This window comes from Aegilops tauschii, chromosome 5 (assembly GCF_002575655.3).
Source record: "Aegilops tauschii subsp. strangulata cultivar AL8/78 chromosome 5, Aet v6.0, whole genome shotgun sequence".
NCBI lineage: Eukaryota > Viridiplantae > Streptophyta > Magnoliopsida > Poales > Poaceae > Aegilops > Aegilops tauschii.
In genome coordinates, this window is record NC_053039.3 from 531318103 (window position 1) to 531337253 (window position 19151).

Genomic DNA, 19151 nt, shown 5'->3' on the forward strand with positions numbered 1-19151 from the left:
CTACATCAACCGCGTTGTCATAACGCTTCCGCTTAACGGTCTACGAGGGTATGTGGACGACACTCTCCCCTCTCGTTGCTATGCATCACCATGATCTTGCGCGTGCGTAGGATTTTTTTGAAATTACTACGTTCCCCAACATCGGCAACGCCTTCTGTACGATACGGTTGTACCGTTTGGACCCTACATATTGTTTTATGGGACTTGGAAGGTTGTACCGCTCTGCGGAGTGGTTGTATCACCTTGTGCATTTTCTGCACATGATGGTTGCATTTTTGTGGAGGTATTTAAGGAGGAGGTTCTTCCTCCTCCCACCTATAGACCTCATGTTTCCCTCTCTCTCCTTCATTAATGCCCTAAGCTCTATCTTGCCGATCTCCTTCTCTAGCCAACCAAACTTGTAGATTTGCTAGGGATTGAGGGAAGAGACCTAGATCTACACTTCCACCAAAGAAATTTGACCCCCCATCATTCTCTTGTGGATCTTGTTGCTCTTGGGTATTTGGGCATGCTAGACGGAAGATTTCACCTCGGAGCCACATTTCGTTGTGGTGAAGCTTCATGGTGGTGTTTGGAGACTATAATTAAGTTGTGGCGATTTCCCCAACCTTGTTTGTAAAGGTTTCGGTTGCCGCCTTCAAGGGCACCGCTAGTGGATTCACGACACCTTGCATCGTGCAAGGGTGTGAGGAGAATATGGTGAACCATTGTGGCTATTGGGGAGCATCATGCCTCCACACCCCTCAAATCAGTGGCGAATCTTGGATGAATATGAAGGGCAGGCTCAACTCCTCGGTACAAGGGTGAATGGGTAAACAACACGCTAGATACAGACAGTGGGCTGAGATGGACTAGGAATTAGTAGTAAATTTTCGTTTTTCAATTTCAGAGGGCAGGCTTGAGCCTGTTAAAGCATGCCCAGTAGAATCGCCACTGCCTCAAATGAAGACGCACCCCCAAAGGAGGGAACTTTAGAAACACATCATCACCTCCACTTGCGGGTACTTATATCCTTTACTTTGTGTAGGATTATTATCTTGCATTTACTTTTAGCTTGCACTTGTGGTTTGTTGTGCTTGTCATATAGATTGTCCACCTAGTTGCATATCTAGACAACCTATTTTATTATCGAGCCTAAAATTTGCAAACAAATTTAAAAATTGTTAGTCTACTATTCTAACCCTTCTAGTCGACCATACCGATCCTTTCAGTGTCCCATCTTCTCAGTCATTGTGGAGACGATTCCCGCCTGTACCTCAATGGGGTTGGGTGGCAACAGATGTGGTTCCATGCAAGACCTTAGCGGCGGTGCTAGGTCGGGCATTGACACGGGGTTCGGGTTGGGAGCACCGGCGGAGCTTCGTGAGGGCAAAAGCGTGCCATGGCCCGCCCAGCCATAGCAGGTAATACGTACATATACTACTTACAACCCAGCCCACGACTGCATGGTTCGCTCGCAGCACCACCTCGTCACGCTTCTCTCCTTCGCATCCAGCAGAGTGCAGAGTAGCTGACCGATGCTAGTGCATGAGTCACGCGTACAGCCGCGCGAAGGGCCACAAAGAGGTGGCCAGGGGCCGTGAAGGTCTAGCTGCCAGTGCCACCATCGCAACGAGTAGCAGGTTCGAGCCCATACCCTAGGTGGGCAGCTAGCAGCGGCCAGCTGGGGGATGAGCATTGCTGCACAGGCACATCACTACATAATTGCCATGGACAGCAAGGCTAATCAACGCATAGATTTGGTTTTAAATAGAAAAAGATGATGTGATTACATATGAAGTTTAGGAAGACTTTTGAGCAGCAGCTCATCATCCTTTGCTTGAGTTGATTTTTATGCGTGTGTGTTTTCTTTTAGCTTGGCCCGCCTAGAATTTTCTTTGTAGCTCCGCCACTGGTTGGGAGCTCAGAATAGAAGAGCAATGTCGGAGCAGAGGACGGTGACCCTCTCGTAGGACAAGATGGTGGCTAGGTGGGAGAGGCGGTGGAGTAGGGGAGCGGCGTGTGCCGGCCACCTGATGGCTTGAGGGAAGAGTGCGATGGGGGATGGGGAGGCAACGTGTGTGAGGCACTCGGTGATGGCGTTACGGCGAGAATGGGGTTACGAGATTAGGGGTTGATGGGTGGGACCAGTGGCTCGGTGGTGCGCTCAACACGGTTGGTGCTCAACATTGACATGTTTTGGATCTTTAGATTTTGTGATTAGACAGTTCAGATTATGAGCTAGATATGCTCTTTCGTGCTTTTATAGAGGCAGTAGATAAAGTGAATATTAACAACGATAACCTAAACAACTATGTATTGTGAATTTTGTTCCTAGGCCCACTAACGTGCTAGGCACCTGCTCTAAGCATTTATATATTACTTGGAAGGCCTTATGCACAGTAGGCGGATTCTGTCATAAGATCGGACGACTACATGAAAATTAAACTAACTAGTAAAATGCCCGTGCGTTGCTACGGGCCTTTTAAATTTTGTATGTCGAATTCCTATGTATAAAAGAACAGTTTTTGTAATTTTCAGTCTCCTGTTTTTAAATTCGCTTCAGGCCATTTTCCGTGACCGCCGGATCTGCACAAATCATAGCACTATTTTGTTCTAACTTGTAGAGCCCGTTTGACTTAAACCCTGAACAATCCCTGAAATTAGCACTCCGTACTTATCGACTCCGGTCAATCCTAACCTTCTACCGATCTAGGCCAGTTTGAGGCGCTGAGAAACAGGTAATCCTTAGTAGTAGGATCATAACTTCTCTCACTGACTAAGCGAGACCGTCGTGCATGTCTGTGCTCTTTAAGTGGGGAGAAGACATACGGCATGAATATCCACCACGTCAAGCATGCTAATCTCTTCCTCCACCATGCCCATAAAAGAGGTAACCACTACTAAGTAACACAATTATTATCTGCGACAGGTTAGTAATGTTGTCCGCATATTCTTGGGTTTGCACGGGCGTGCGATAGAGAGAGTGAGGAAGAAGATGTAGATGACATGTGATCCCGTTTGGGTTGACCTTTTTCCCACTGTGACAATCTAGTCTAAAGACGAAATTGATCAGGATTGATAAATACGAGAGCTAATTTTTTCATGAATAAAGAATTCAGGATTCGATTCATACCGCCTAAGTCAAGGTTTTTTTCCAGCCTTTTCTCTTTGGTTTATTGCGCTCGCTCCTTCCCGTCTGTCCCCTTGGCTCTGTCTGGCTCGCGTCGGGTCTGAGTTTTTTTCTTTTCGGGTTGTATTGCTCCACACCCGGATCCGTTTCTCCTTTTTTTTAGGAATGATCCGTTTTCACCCACATGATTTTCTGAATTGTTTTTTTGGATGGTGGTCGGCAGCCCATCCCCTATCAAAAGAGAAGAGAGAGGCGGAGGCGGTGGAGGGGGGTCACCACCGTCGGTGAGCAGTGGCAAGGGGTTAGCTGGAGGTCATGGAGCGCGGGAAGCTGCCGCAGCACAACCCTGGGAAGTTGGAGCCTAGTTGTCGTGGAGGAGCAGGGGGAAGGAGAGAGGGAGGTACTGAGAAGAGGGCGGCGGAGATATTTTGCCAGTCCCGCCACCAGCAAGGTTTCGCCGGTGATGTCGGAACCGTTCGTCGGCGCCGTTCGAGCCGGAGGTACGGCTAGTTATCCCTTTCCCTTCTCTGGAGCTCTGATTTCTAGTTATTTCAGTCATGCAGCTCTGGGTTCATCCCCGCGCACCGTGCGCTCAGATCCCTTAATGTGTGGGGGTTGTTTTTTCATCGCCCTTCAGACTAATTTGATGAGAAATCATAGTAACGTCCGGGTTATTAGTTCAGCAGATATTTTTGTCGAGCTCGATTTCGCGGATACAAAAATTTGGAGGGGGTTTGCCCTCACCATGTTTCCCCTTTGTCCTTCAGATCATGGGCGTTTTAGTGACAATAATTGATATGAGTATACTTGTATGTACTTAGGATCCACACACGAAGTGGGTTGGGGCTAGTATGGGTGTGTGTTCAGATTATGGGCATTTTTGTGCGCAGGTGTGTGTGTTGGGCAGATGTGCCATTCAGTTTTGTTATTTCTTTGTAAGTAGTTGTTGAGATCTTTGGTAGTAGTTCCTAGTGTTGGATTTTGTTCCAAGTGTTTCCGTGATTTCTGAGCAGCCAAGCATCTCTCTCTCAACCGTTTGTGTTAGGTGTAAGTTTATTCAGTGTTCCTCTCCTACTATGGTTTCGAAATTAAGGTGCAGATTGTGTCTATCACACAACATTTTAGTGATGGGGGTGGGGGTGGGAGGAGAGAGAATCCAGGATTTAGGGAACATCTTCAGTAGCTGTCTTTTTCAGGTTCCAGTAGGTGTCGCTTTCTTCAGTTAACACATAGGGTAGGATAGTTAGCTAGTTTTACCAGGTCATTAATTCCCGAGTAACAATGATCAGTGCGCACCCTGCCAGCGTTTATTTTCTGATTTTTTAAAAGCAATTTCCCAGGGGAAAGTTGCTCATGCATACTCGATGAAAATGGCACTCTCAATCTAACATTTTTTTTGCACTGAGGCAGCGGCTGTTAAAGCTTTGTGTCTGCAAAATGGGGGAAACACCCATCCGAGTTTTTCAGTCTTTTCTCTTGTCAGCTATGTGGAGTTTTTCAGTTTGCTTTCATGTTTTACTTTTTCAACAACAGGGTTGTGGATTCTTGGGGGCAGAGATCATCGAGTGGATGCTATGAACCCAACTACGACCCTAATGACAGTCCCCCAAACACTGAGAGTTGTGATGAGAGCATTGCATATAGTGATGAAGAATCTGTATCTAGGAGGAAGAAGTTATTAGAAGATGCTTTATTTGTTTTTTTAGGAAGGAGGTATCCATCTCTTTCTCTCATGCACTTTCTCTTCTTTTCTATTTTTTTCTAGCCCTATGGTATGCACATCTTTCTTTTCTCTCTTTTTTCTTTCCGCTACGGAATTATATGATATAATTATATAAACATCTTTTTCATGTCATCTAACAGGCAATCAAATCACTCGAGATTTTCCAAAATTCTGGAAGAATGTCGACCTTAAAACTGAGGTATTACACTTTTTTGTCCTCATAGCTGTCTATCTCTATTCTTCTTTTGGTCCTCTTTTTCTCTTCACTTTCATTCTTTTTATGTTAGTTACCCCTAACATTCTACTCATGATTATTGCCTTTCAGCAAAATTAGAGGCAAAAGGTTATGGGGGCAGGGAGGCATGTGTGCAGCGTCTTTTCCACAAAATACTTTGTAGATATCTTGAGGGGTATGTCCAGTGGCCGGAAGGATGTCATCTCAAAATACGGGTTTGAGCCTCTTCTGAAATTTGAGAAAACTGATATCCCATCACGATTTGTCTGCTATATTGTCGAATGTGTAGACACAGTGTCATCTCAAATCATTGTTGCTGATGAGAAGATCATTCCTATCTCAAAGGATTCAGTTCCTTGTGTGTTGGGCCTGCTAGACAGTGGTGATTTAGCGACACAAGACAAGGATAGTGGGAGGAACTTCATTTTGTCTCGGTTCAGCTTGACAGAAATGCCAAACATTACTTTCTTTGGAGACATGCTCATATCTTCTGATTTTCACAGCGAGGAAGGCACTTTCATATGCTTCATGGTGATCGCAATGTCGTGCTTCCTTTTTCCATCTTCCAGCGATCAGATTCACATTGAGTTTTTGACCTTGCTTGTTAATCCAAAGCGCACAAGTGGTTTTGATTTCTGTGCGCTTGTGTATGATTGGATACTCACTGGCATCAACAAGTTTGTGATTTCTGGCAGAGTACCTGGCAGGAAACCAGAGGTGTTTTGACTTTTGCTCGTACTGCATCACGGTTAGTCTTGTTTAAGAGTTTTTTCGCATCCGTTTGTTTTTGTTTTGTATGTTCTGTGTCTCCTTTTTTCTTTTTCTTTTCCATTGGGGAAGTACAGATGCATTTAACTAAAAGCTATTGGGGAATGCGAAGGTTAAGATAGCTTATACAATTGATAAGAACATAATGCTCAAGTGTTCCTGGAACTAAACCGGGATTAGTGTCATCAATATAAATTGGGTTTGTATTTGCTAGGCATTTTTTTCATCAATTTCCAGAAGCTAAACTTTAATGCCTGGAATCTACATCAAAATTGAATCAGTTAGTCCCTAATCAGCTAAGCTTAAATTTAGCAGTTCAACTACTGCAATGGACTCTTTACAGTTCAGATTTTGTATTGTTAAAGGATGTTAGTTAAATATGAAAATAGTCCATGATAGGTTGTCATGTCAATGAAGAGCCCAAGGTCAGAAGAGTAACAAGTTCGGGAGGAGCATGAACTATGCTTGTGGGCGTAGAGATAATATGATAACTATTATATTCAATCCATGGTCAATAACAAGTTATAATAAAAAAAATTAGGTGTCTGTCAACTATAAAATTTATTAAATTGAATTCAGTGCGTAGTGATAATTTTATCGATATCCGGTTCAATCCATGGCCAATAACAAGAAAATCAGTGTCAACTATGAATTGTTTAAATTAGCTTCAATACAATAGATAGAACTTTGGTTTTATATAACAAATCGAGTATCTTAACGAGCGAATGTGAGGAATCTTGTTCTGGGGCGACCGGTCCTTTTGTCGTTCAATCTGCTGTAAGCATGTGCGGTGATGATGGGTAGGAAAAGCGGACCAAGCTATAAATCATTCATAACAAATTGATTAAGTTGCCTCCGGTTCATGGAGAAGACTTGATTTTCTTGGTCATCATAGTAAAGTTAGAGCTCCCAATGATCAGTTGCTGCAGAGCTGAATTGTACAGTTGGAATTCGGTGCAGAACAGTTAGCTTAGAACTATGGGCCATTGATTTAGGTATAGGATAATAATTTGCATGTCTTCTCTACATGTTTATGTTTATCATGTCCTTTAAAACTGCATGAAGTAATATTATGTCGACAGTTAAGGTTCTGCACTGACTTGCAACACATATAAGTCATAGCTCAAGAACTTTCAGACAGACTGCTAGACATACTGGCAACCAAAGGGTTTAATTGCAACTTGGAAGCACAAAAAATTCTCTAGAGTGCCAATTTTAAAATCATTACCATGCACAATTGCATGTCATTATTCAATACTGTACACAAATATAACTTGTGGCTAATGAGTCAGAAATCGAATTGAACTAAAAAATGCATTTGCCTAGGAATTAATTAATGGTTCAATGTTTATATAACTTTATGTGCAAGTACATATGTATAACTTTCATTTCATAATCACCTCCATAGAGGACTAATAGAATAGCAATCTACAACTGAATTCTGCAAAGCATGATTAAGTAACTGGCAAATATAGGCTGGACACATGAAAACTTCAGTAACAGAACATGGTGATTCATTAGAGATATGCATATGGGCAAGGCATTGCGATGCATTCAGCGTATGGGGTCTTCCGCTTAGCTGCGAGGTCTGCGTTTCGCTGAGCGCGCAATGCCTTCCTCTCATCTGGTGGTATGCTCTGCCTGCGTGCTCTTCGACGGGCGTTCATCTCTTGCCTCTGCTCAACTGGTATATTTTTACTCGCTGCCCTTCTACGGGCGCTCATCTCTTGCCTCTCCTTTGTTGTCAGATTTTGTCTGGCAGCGCTTTGGCTCGAATTCCTATCTTCAATAGTTTTATTTTGTCTAGATGCTCTTCGACGCGCATTCATTTCTTCTCTTTGCTCGGGTGTTAGGCTATCTCGCCTTGCATTGGAAGCAATATCTTCAGCACCACTCGGTGTTCCTTGAGGTGTTGTAGGATTTTCTGCATGCCCAGTGTGTAATTTGGTAAATCCATGACCCACATTTGAAGCAATATACCCAGCACATGGTTAGACTTAATAAATCTAGATCTATAGATGACCATACTTCAATGGTAAAAACATCGTGTGAAAGGGTAAATACCATTTGAAGTTCCCACATGCTCCCCTGGCTCCAATGCTATCATGGTACTGGCTGTAGGAACCATTGTAGCTAATTGGGTGGACGGTTCACATATGAACATTCCATATGACTGTTCCACAACAAAAATTAAGCTTACAAGATGGTCACCTTCAAATCATCAATTAAGACATTATGTCTACACATTGTTAGAAAATACACATCTCTTTTTCCCTCATCCTCCGACATCTTATAAGAAAATGTTGCATGCATAATGATTAATGACCTTTGAACCTTCAGCATCGTGGTTGGGCAAAATACAATACTGTAGTAATAAATGGTGCAGGGATAGTGATTAAGTCCCTTTGAAACTTCAACAACATGGTTCATAAACAAAGAAAAATAAATAATAATTACCTACATACGTAGTTTCTCCTCCATGCACACATTATTGTCTTCTCCAGACATCTAAATTTTAATGAATTTCTACAAGTTTGCTTGGTGAGGTTGCATTTCTTATTGCCCAAGTTGAAAGTTCCTGGAGAACAGACCCTCGATGTTCTTGGGAAGAACGAGAGAAGCACGGCCCACCAGCGGTGGATATGCATGTGACTTGTGTAATTACAACCTATCTGGCCTATGAATTGCAGAAATTATGAAAATCGTTTTGTGAGAACTAAATAAATTGATAATGCATATATCAGGACTATGAAGATTCACAAGAAAGATGGCACCACATCGGAGAAATAGATGGCTTTGTCAAAACGTGAACTCACCTCCAGGTGATGAAAGCGAGGTTGACATGTTGATGAACTCATGTGACCTCCATGGTGACCATGTGTGATCTCCAGCGTGATCTCCCAGCTATGTATCGCCTGTGCTTGATGGTGAGTACTTGAGGCAGGGGTGTTCATGAATGACCAATCCTGTAACAGAAGTTGTTTAAATACGTACTCCTACCAAATATGGTGGAGATGTTTGAAGGCGTTATCAATCTTGTCGGTGCTTTTCTTATCTTGTGCCTGATGTTTAGTATGTAATAATTAGGCTAATTATTGTTAGGATTCTACGGTTTTTTCCATGTATAGTACTTTTGCACTTACGAGGGTGGGAGGAAGGCTAATTATGTTTAGTATGTAATCAGGGTGCGAGGGTGGGACGAAAGCTACGAGGGTGCTGATTTTTTGGGTTTGTTTCCATATTAACATTAGGAACCTTTGGGTTTGTTTCCATATTAATATTAGGAATCTTTGGGTTTGTTTCCATGTATGACTTTGACGCTGGGAGTAGAGACGCGTGCGATTGGTTTAGGGTTTTTTTTCGCTGGTTAATTTTCACTGGTTTTTTTCGCTGGTTTATTTTCGTATATTTTTTTCGTTCGTTTGTCTTGGGTGCGACGGGAGGTTAGGCACGTGCGGGCGGGTGGGGGACTCGGCAGGAGGTTTTTTTTGGTTCTACGCGGCTCAGCGTTAGGTGGGAGCAGGTACCAAAAAAATCATGGTAGGTGGGACGAAAATAAACCCGGAACGGGGATTACCAACTGAGACATTAGGAGTAGAGATTAATTTTTTATATGTGTACTCTCTGTTCAAGCAGCCGATGTCATTACATAATGGCACTTCTGTTGCGAAAAACATAATGAACATTTTGAAGTCAGTTCTGATGCATCAACATGCTGCTAATGTTGCATACAAGACTAAATCCATGATAAAACGAGCACACTGGTAACTGTAGGAGTAAACGATACTGACAAACAAAACACAAGCCGTACAACCTACGTGGTTCATATCTAGCCATATATATTTGTTTGGAGACTATGTTGAAGACTTATGTCTAAAATAACGACAAGATGCTCGTCTATTGAGGGAGACACTCTCAAATATTAATTCTTTGTACGCTACTTCCCATCACAATGTCATCGACATGTGTCAGTGACAAATATATCTGTATGCGTATGAATACGATATAAACACAAGACATGAAGACCAACGAAAACGCAATCACGTATAAGACCGAAGATGCTTCATAGGATATATACATGGCTCGTGGGATAGAACAATCTTGACAATCTCTGATTCAACTCTTCCTAGTCGATTGATCTCGATCTTCCACATATCCAAATTATTAACGTAAAATGTGCAAGAGAACTACTCACTTTGTCTGGAATTACTTGTCGTAAAAATGGATGTATCCAGACGTATTTTTAGTTCAACATACATCAATTTCTATGGACGCGGAGTTTCTGCTCCCGGACTCATTTGCACCCGCGCTCAGTATTTAAAAAAAAAAACTAGAAAAATTAAAAAATATCCCTTTTTTTGTGTGGTAGATAATTTGATGCATTAGCTCCGCTCCAAATTTCAATTCATTTGGACATCCGGACAGCTTTCGGCAAAAAAGACAAAATCGGGGTCTGTAAAAAAGTTTACTGTTCACGCATATACCTGGCCATCCATCGGGCCGGCCCTGACCAAGCTCGAGGTAGAAAACTCAGGCCCGAGCCCGGCCGCCGGGCCTACTTTCAGGCCCAAGCCCGGCCCGCCACTACAAAAGCCCGCTAGGCCTTGGGCCGGGCCTCTTCAGTAAAGCGCAAAAACAGCGGGCTTGGGCCCGGCCTTCAGGCTCAAAACTAGGCCTAGGCCCGGGCTGGGCTGGGTCGGGCTTTTTCGGGCCGGGTTGAGCCGGGCTGCCCATGGCCAGGACTATTCATGCACTGTTCTGACCCGATTTGTCTTTTTTGTCGAGAGCTGCTCAAATATCCAAATGAGTTGAAATTTGGAACGGATCTCACGCATCAAATTATCTACCATAAAAAATTGGATTTTTTGAATTTTTCCAGTATTTATTTTGATTTTTTTGAACGGGAGCAGATGAGCCTGGACACCGAGTTGGATTTCCGAATTTCTATCCATTTCTGTTACAAGTAATTTGGGACAGTGGGAGTATGAATTTGAAAAGAAATATATTTCTAGGTATGCATACACTACTTTCAAGTATTCAAACAATTCCAAGACTTTGGTGAAAAATTACAATCCATGCAAAAAAAAGGAGGAGGAAAACTACAATTATCATTTACTTTTTTTTTCAAAGGACAATTTTCATTTACTTCTTGACCGGAGAATATCGCCCGCAAAAAAAGGGAAAATCCAATCTAAAACGGAGCCGCTCCCCATTCACCGGCCCCGTACGCCTGAAGCCCTACAGGCTCCCGCCGCCCCCCTCCCCCTCCCCCTCCCGCTCCCAAACCCTAACCCCTCCGCCTCTCATCGCCGCCACCGCGGCTCTCCCCTTCCTCGCCGCGACATCCCGTCCCCGCCCTCTCCACCGCGTCCACAATCTTCCTCCATTAGATTTCGAGGTAAGAGCTCGCCTCCGCCCAGATCCAGGGACTGGTTAAACCCCGCTGACCTCCACGACGCGGCCGGCAATCCAATCCAATCTGAAATCCGCGGCTATTTCGCAGGGGTCTCGGAAGGATGGCGTTCCTGCAGAAGGTCGGGAATGCCCTCAAGCGGTCCGCGGGCTCCGGCTCGGCGATGCTCCAGGCGGTCCGGTCCATGTCCTCCTCCAAGGTCTTCGTCGGAGGTTCGCCGGAGTTCTCCCTTCCCTACCGCTCTTCTCTTCCCTTCGCCCCTCGAGATCAATATTTCCTAGTTCGGGGGAAGCCCTTCCCTTTGATTGTACCGCTCTAATTTGTTCTGTCCTTGCAGGCATCTCGTACGGCACCGATGACCAGAGCCTCGCGGATGCGTTTTCCAACTACGGCCAAGTCGTGGAATGTATGTTCCTGTCCTGTTTCCACCGTTTCTCATGGATGTATAAGATGTGATCCTGTGTATGTGGACTAATTCTGTCATATTGTTCAGCCAAGGTGATCATGGACCGTGAATCTGGAAGGTCAAGGGGGTTTGGTTTTGTGACCTACACTTCGGCGGAGGAGGCTGGAGCTGCCATCACCGGAATGGATGGGAAGGTGAGTCGTGCATTATTCGTCAAACTGTTTGCACTTGGCAGATGCTGATGAACCTCATACTATGTATTTTTTTCTTGTTCCGGTTCTAAGCATTGTTTAGTACCGTGTCATGAATCATCTAACTGTTGCTTGTATGATGCGTAGGGTGTATTTTTTTTGGAGGCTAAAGTCTTGTGATTTAATAGATTATCTTGACAACAATAAAAATTAGGTGATCAGGTTAAATTCCTTTGAGTTAGAGATTATTTTAGTAGGCACCAGTTCAGGTCATTGAAATATCCAAGGCTAAACTAAGCATCAGAGCATTTCTACCTTGTTGGGTAATTGAGTCCTGTCACTGGTTAGACAAGAGTGAATGCCTTATCCTTGTCTTTCATACGCTTGCTGACCTGTGGCTGTAACAGTTTAATTGCTGGAACCCTAAGTGGTAACACAAAGACTTGTTTTTTGTTGCGGTTGAACACAAAGCAAAATTATGAGTTTCTTGTTTTTTGTGTGGATACCATTTATTAACCTACATACGTAAGTAGTGCTGTTCTAGAATATGACCTGCATTGCCATACTAAATATTGAAAGGTTGCGTGATTCAGCACAAGCTAATCCAGGGTTCATCCGAATTAAGGGGAATGCATTGCATGGATTTCGAGTTGCTCGACTAGTCGCGACTAGTCGCAACGCAGGCTCGACTTCTTCCGAGTCGCTGCCCCAAAAGAGTCGCGACTTGAAAACCATGATGCATTGTGGTCTTGGATGTTTTATTGTTTCATATACCGCAGTATGTTGAAGATGCATTTGCTTCTATAAGTAGTTCTTTTTGTGTTTCACGTTATAATGGAGGTGTCATAGAAAATCGGAATTCAGTTATACCATAAGCATACTTGGCACCATATTACTTTTACAGCTTGTTATGTGTAATATAAACAAAATAACTAATTGTGACGCGTCAACTCAAAAGCAAGCTATCATTTTTAGTTTATTTCATGGGAAATTGGAAGTCCACAATCCCACTACCAAGCTGTTGATTATTCATTGTCTAGTTGGCAGGAGTTTAACAACTTGTGTTCACCGGTGAGGGAGGTCAAGTAGGAGAAGAGGGAAATGACGCGGGAGTTAGTGGCAGGGTAGTGATGAGAGGAATCAGTGTAGGGTGGTCGTGAGTGATAGCTGGGGGTGGTGTTTATTGGGAGTATCACATCCAATGACCTAGTTGATGTGCCAGTGGCCCAACCCTTACCATTTCCAACTCTGGTCACCCAGCTATCACTTCTAGCCGCGCGATTTGCCTTGACGGAGTGGCTTGATGACCACCAGTACATAAGGTATTTTAGCTATGTCGCTGGAGATTGGGAATATTTATTTGCTGTCTCTTTTTATAATGTCTGGGGATCATGATTGGTTCTATGGGAAAGGTTATATTTATCTGAAAATAGCATATTTCTACACTATTGCATTGTAATACAGGAAAAATTGGTTTGCTGCCGAATAACATTGACACCACCTTCACATTTGCTGTCTATAACAGACTGCTATTCCCATAAAACTGGTTATTATGTTGGTGAAAGTTTTGGTCCAACCGTCTAGCCGGTTGGTGTCGAGTTAAGGATGAAATTTGTTGGAGTTTGTTGTTTTATGGATCTAACTGCTGTGAGATAGCACTGCAATGTTGCCATTTCATGGATCCAGTAGGGTCAGATATCATGATTAGACTGTAAATAAACATAAGATTCTTTGCAAGAGATTTTTTTGTCAATGAATCTTTTCTATGAAAAGAATTCTTGTGAAAAATTCCTATGGATTATAATCTTACAAACAAGCACACATGATAAGTTTTGAATGATTACAATCCTCCAAAATTCATATGAAACTCCTGAATCAAAGGGGTGCTAGCATTTTTGTACTTATCAGTGCTTGTGGAGATAATGTTCACACTTGACATGTGAATAGGCTATGGTAAAAACTTCAGTTATTGTGTACCCAAGAAATAAAGCTGACTGCTTTTATCTTTTTAAATTGTATATAGTAACATACTGTGCTATTTGAGAAATTAAACATGGTTGATTACTACAGAACCTAATTACTGTATATATTTCCTGTTATTTGCATTCACCGGGATTACGTTCCCAGATAAGCAAATATATTTTGATATGTCGATGCACTAGATATCAAAATATGATTCAGAAATATGCTTCGTAGTATCTCAGCTCGTGCAGTGGTCCTTTAAGTTACAGGGAGGCAAAGCCACAAATACATCTAGGACTAGCACAATTTGCTTGCAACTGTAACTGCGTCTAGTATGTTTCCCTGTCATTTCCAACTGTTATGTACTCCCTCCGTTCCAAAATAGATGACTCAACTTTATACTAACTTTAGTACAAAGTTAGTACAAAGTTGGGTCATCTATTTTGGAATGGAGGGAGTAGCTTACTAGCTGTTGATTCATGGTCTGAAAATTTTATGCCCCTTGAGCAACAAACCACAGTTTTCCTAATTGAGGCAAGCCATTGCCTGTGTCATCAGCCGGACAGTCAGCTCTTGGCAACTTGTTCTTAGGATTGAAAATTTAGCAGAAGTTCTGCAGTTGTATTCCTTGCAAAATTCTATGAAGCTAATGCAGCTTGAATGTGGCATGCTTTTACGTGATGAATGCAGAATGGCGTTGCCTTGCTATTAAGGCAGCAATGGACAGTATTTGGTCATATGTGCTGAATGTTGTCAAGGCATATTGAATAGGAGCGTATAGTGTTGAGGACGGTAGGCAGGAGAGGGTGGTGAACCAGCCATTTGTGTTGGTTAGGGTGATGGGATAAAACCATCGACTTGCTCAAGAGACGACTATGTTTCTCTAACATTTTGGTCGTATCATGTTGGTAGTCGGTCTGCATCTTTTATAACAGAGAATAGTAGTTCTGTTCCTGTCATCATCTGGTCCTATATGCTGTAGCGTTTAGTTAGTTTAAGATTGGACTTCAAACATTAGTATAATTTTTGGTCTCATAGAGGTTGTGTGTTAACTATTCAGCTTACTTGCGCAATGGATATATTACTGTTCTGTTTGATTTATTATTCTTTTCTCATGCACACTCTGGTGTGTTTTTCTTTTGTGTTGTATTTTTCTTCCTGGAGGCTGGCATGTGATCCTGTTGAGGTTAATTTGTGCTATCAGCTGAATCAGTCTTTTTAAATTGTACACTGGTTATGCAGCTCGTTTCTTTTTGTGCTCGGTGGCTTCTGTGATATCCATCTGATTGTTTGTTATTATCTTGATCAGTCTTCTATAATCCTAGTCTGCTGGTTCATTTTCTAACATCTTTCCTTTTGCTGTACCAGGATCTGCAGGGTCGGATAGTGAGGGTGAGCTATGCTCATGACCGTGGTAGTCGTCCAAGTTTTGGTGGTGGGGGTGGCTATGGCGGCGGTGGTGGCGGCGGCTATGGCGGCGGTGACGGTGGTTACGGTGGAGGTTCCTATGGTGGTGGTGGAGGCTACAGCGGAGGTGGTGGATATGGAGGTGGAGGCAGAGGTGGTGGATACAACAGTGGTGGCAGTTATAATTCAGGGTACAACAGTGGGGGGAACTATGGTGCCCCTCAAGGCGGGCAAGGTGGCTATGGGGGTGATGCTGGTTTCACAGGGGTTGGTGGTGGTGGATACAATGCTGCTCCTGCCAACAACTATGGCGGCGATAGCCTGAATCAAGGGGGTGGAGCACCTCCTGCATTTGGAGGTGGAAACTATGGCGCAGGCAACGACAGCTACGCAAACGATACCCCTGTCGATCTGCCCCCTGGTAAGCTCGATGACCTGCTGAAGGATCTCAAATTTGATGTTGGTGGTAAGGAGGATGGTGCTGGGGAGGACGCTGGCTTGGTTGACGCGGACACCAAGAGAAGCGAGGGACAGGACGACTTGCTTGATGACGACTTCAGCAAGGATGAAGATGACTACGCCAACAAGAGAAGCTGAATGTCGGTCCAGCAAGAAGCACTAGCCGAATAATTTTCCATGGATGTTTTCTCCATGACCGCCTTGTTTTTGGTATGTCCTGTGATGAAGATAATAATGTAGTGCTTGCAAACAAGTTATGTTCGGTCTCTTAGCTACGTTCTGTACGTCTGTTTTGTGTACTGTGTGCTGGATTCATGCGAACTTGAACCTGAACTCTGCATTTTTTGGACGCTGTGAAATTGCATCTTCAGTAGCTGCTTGTTATATCAGTTCGCTATAGTTGATAGTTCAGAACTTCAGGTGCACTTGCATAGGGCAAGCAGGCTGGAATGCAAACCCCTCTGGCGATCCCCTTGATTGAAAACCGACTTTCAGTGATATGTTGGGGGTACACCTCTAATTGGTGTCTGTAGCTGTCGAGGTCTTTCTCCACGATGAATACCCACAGCTGGGCAGACCTGGAGTGGCTTGACTTTGCAGGGAGGTGACGGTCGTTGCATGATGACGATCGTCACAGACGATGGCGAGTTTACATCCATATTTGGATCATGCCTTCTCCCGCATGCGACGCCATGGATGTGTCCTTGGACCCATCTCTTTCCTTAAAAAAAAATCAAAGAAAGGAAAATATGGGCTGGGTTCTGCAATTCTTTTTTGTTTCCCATTTTGTCATCACTTGTAGAATTTTAACTTAGACTACAAGTATATTTTCTTGACTTTCTAGAGGTTTATATAATAAATTGCCATTTGACTATTGTGAGATTAACTTCACCTGTTGCATTCTTATTTATTTTGTGTTCTTTATACCACATTTTTTCCAGGTGTGATTGAGGACCTGAATGTACTCATTAAGTCGTTAGATACATCATTAGTGAAGGAAAAATCAAAGCACACTAGGAAGATAAGCATGCTATTGAGCATTTATTCTTGTATGAATGCCCATGTAGGTTTAATTTCTTGATTGAACCAAGCATGTATTTCCTTGTAGGACATATCACCTGAACTAGGATCACTTATAAATTAATAAGCTAGAGTTGTTGCACAGTACCCCTTGGGTATATATATAAATTTTATTTGAGTATAATGATGGAGAATGCAGTGTTAGAAATGAAAATGTATGCTCCCGTTTGCGTGTTACTCCCTCCGTTCCTAAATATAAGTCTTTTTAGTGCTTCCTGTAGGAAACTATGCTCGATTTGTTTCTGTCATGTACATGCCAAATTACCAAAATAATAAGGTTGACGAACTGTTTTGTTTATAGCTTTCCTTGCTTTTGAATTAGTGAGTAAAATTGATGTTGCTTGGCATAAGTGTTCTTACTGGGTTAGCTCATGTCCATACGCCTTGCAGTGATCTTCTTTGGCCATTAATCTCATTACATATTTTGTTGCATGCCTCTCTCCACTACATGGTGATTGGTGAAGACAACAAAGAAACTATGCTAGATTAACTGGAATGCAACAAATTATCCGGCTTAGAAATTTTGTACCGGGAACTTATCTTGCTGCTTGTTCCATTCCTTTGCTTCACTTGTACTTGTGCTCCAATCCAGTAGATTGGAATATACCCCGTCTTATTCCACTTTGTTGTTTGTATATGGAAGTACAAACTAGTAGAAGGAAACGAAGATGGAATGGAAGGTTTTCTCTACTGCCTTGTGTAGCACAGCAAGCTACATAGGATGGTCATGGATGGTCTGTGTTCCATTCCTATCTTCTCTGGCTCCGGCGCTGATGGTTCTTCAGCCGAATTGCCGTAGCTGAGCTAGCGGTGGGCTCGGACGATGATGAGGATGGGCATCCACGACAAATGTACTATATGTCCAGCATCATGGCCCAACTTCCAGGGGAGGCCTGTCAAGGTTCTACGATGGCAAGTTGCAGTCACTCAGTTTGGTGGGCAGCGTGTAGGCAGTGGAGGACCTGTCCAAGGCCATCAGGGAGGTGACAAGGAGCTAGACGAGGAGGCCTCCTTGAAAATCAAGATTAGCAACTAGTTTTAGCTAGCTTTGATGGTGCCTCCAGCAGCTGAGAGTAATCTATGAATCATCAGATGATATCATGTCTGAATTTCTACTTGTCTGTAGATAGGTGTGGATAGTGATGAAAAATACTAGCTGAATATTGCTGCTCTCTGTATGTATGCCAGTTAATTTTCCATTTCCTCTTGCTAAATTAATGTGATCATACACTGAGGTACAAAGAAAGGCGATTTGGTCAAAGTATTATTTTGGTGCCGCCCGCCTATGTTGGCTGGGTGGGAATGATGTACTGTGTACCTAACTACCTATAATGAATTAGTTCAGCAATGCCTTCAGCGACTATACCTTTTACTGGTTTTATCAGTTCATCTTTATCGTGCACCGTTTATAACATGTCAATAGCTTGAAATGTTCCTATTTTGATACGACATCTTGTTCGGTGTGTTGCTGAAGCTCCCTCTGGAACATATTTTGTAATACTGAACTTTGACCTTGTGAACGGTAAGCCATGAAAAGTTACCTGAACAAGTATTTTTTTTGCGGGTACCTGAACAAGTAATTCTTTTTCCAAAAATCCATACCTGATGTTCTTTTTTTTGGGGGGGGGGGGGTCTGGCGATGTTTGTTATAAGATTAAATGTCACGCTGTTTGTATTTTGCTATTTATATTGTTTTAACATCTCACATTATGAATGTTTTTTGAGGAATTGGCAGCATTGCGTGCCTATATATTAAGTAGGAGAAAACAGTACAGAGACATGCTCCTTGTAACATGGAGATGTTACAAAACAAAAGTAAATAGAAATAGAGGAGAAGAAAGGCCCAAAGCTAGCCCTCAATCCGATTCAGGTTCAGGTTCTGGTGCATTCTCAATGTCCGATAGCCAGTGCAAGGATAACGCTGGTTGAGAGATGCCTTGCTAGATAAGGTGGAGCACTTGGACTTCAGCAAGGTGACTGTTCTGAAATACTCTGTGATTCCGCTCCTTCCAAATGTTCCAGTATATGGGAGTGGTGACAAGATCCGAATCCAAATGGCATGTCCGGCCATTCCACCAATCCTGGGAGGAGGTTGCAGATTGGGCATTCATAGCTAGCGCAGGTCAAATAATCCATTCAACAACCAACATACACACAGTTCGAGAGAAAGAGCAACTCAAGATGATGTTAGTTAATTACACTATGACATCACTTAGATTTAAGCTCACGTTGGCAACTTGGGCCTTGGGGTACTATAGTTCTCTTTCCTTAATCCTTCACCATTTTCATATGAAAGCAAGATTGGGACGGTATTTATGTATTCATGGGCACTTTTCTTAACATGCTTTGTCACACAGACACCTGATATTTATTCTAGAGCAATGCTATGTATTAG

At 42.9% G+C, this 19151-nt stretch overlaps 1 protein-coding gene and 1 long non-coding RNA gene across 2 annotated transcripts; both read left to right on the forward strand.

Annotated features, from left to right (window-relative positions):
* The first annotated feature begins 3211 nt into the window (after positions 1 to 3211).
* LOC123494223 (uncharacterized) lies at positions 3212 to 8774 on the forward strand. The gene is made up of 3 exons (XR_012183769.1): positions 3212 to 3612; positions 4646 to 5818; positions 8583 to 8774. It is a non-coding gene; the product is annotated as an uncharacterized lncRNA (long non-coding RNA).
* Positions 8775 to 11015: 2241 nt separating this feature from the next.
* On the forward strand, positions 11016 to 16060 carry LOC109761389 (uncharacterized). The gene is made up of 5 exons (XM_020320202.4): positions 11016 to 11236; positions 11342 to 11463; positions 11589 to 11657; positions 11745 to 11851; positions 15179 to 16060. Exons 2-5 carry the CDS (start codon positions 11355 to 11357, stop codon positions 15812 to 15814), a joined length of 921 nt encoding a protein of 306 aa, XP_020175791.1. The 5' UTR covers positions 11016 to 11236; positions 11342 to 11354; the 3' UTR covers positions 15815 to 16060.
* The last annotated feature ends 3091 nt before the right edge of the window (positions 16061 to 19151 follow it).

Excerpts from the sequence above, each read along its gene's own strand:
- LOC109761389 (XM_020320202.4), top strand. The coding sequence starts at position 11,355 with ATGGCGTTCCTGCAGAAGGTCGGGAATGCCCTCAAGCGGTCCGCGGGC. Across the intron at positions 11,658-11,744 it reads CTACGGCCAAGTCGTGGAAT|CCAAGGTGATCATGGACCGT; the intron begins GTATGTTCCTGT and ends CATATTGTTCAG. Across the intron at positions 11,852-15,178 it reads TCACCGGAATGGATGGGAAG|GATCTGCAGGGTCGGATAGT; the intron begins GTGAGTCGTGCA and ends TTGCTGTACCAG.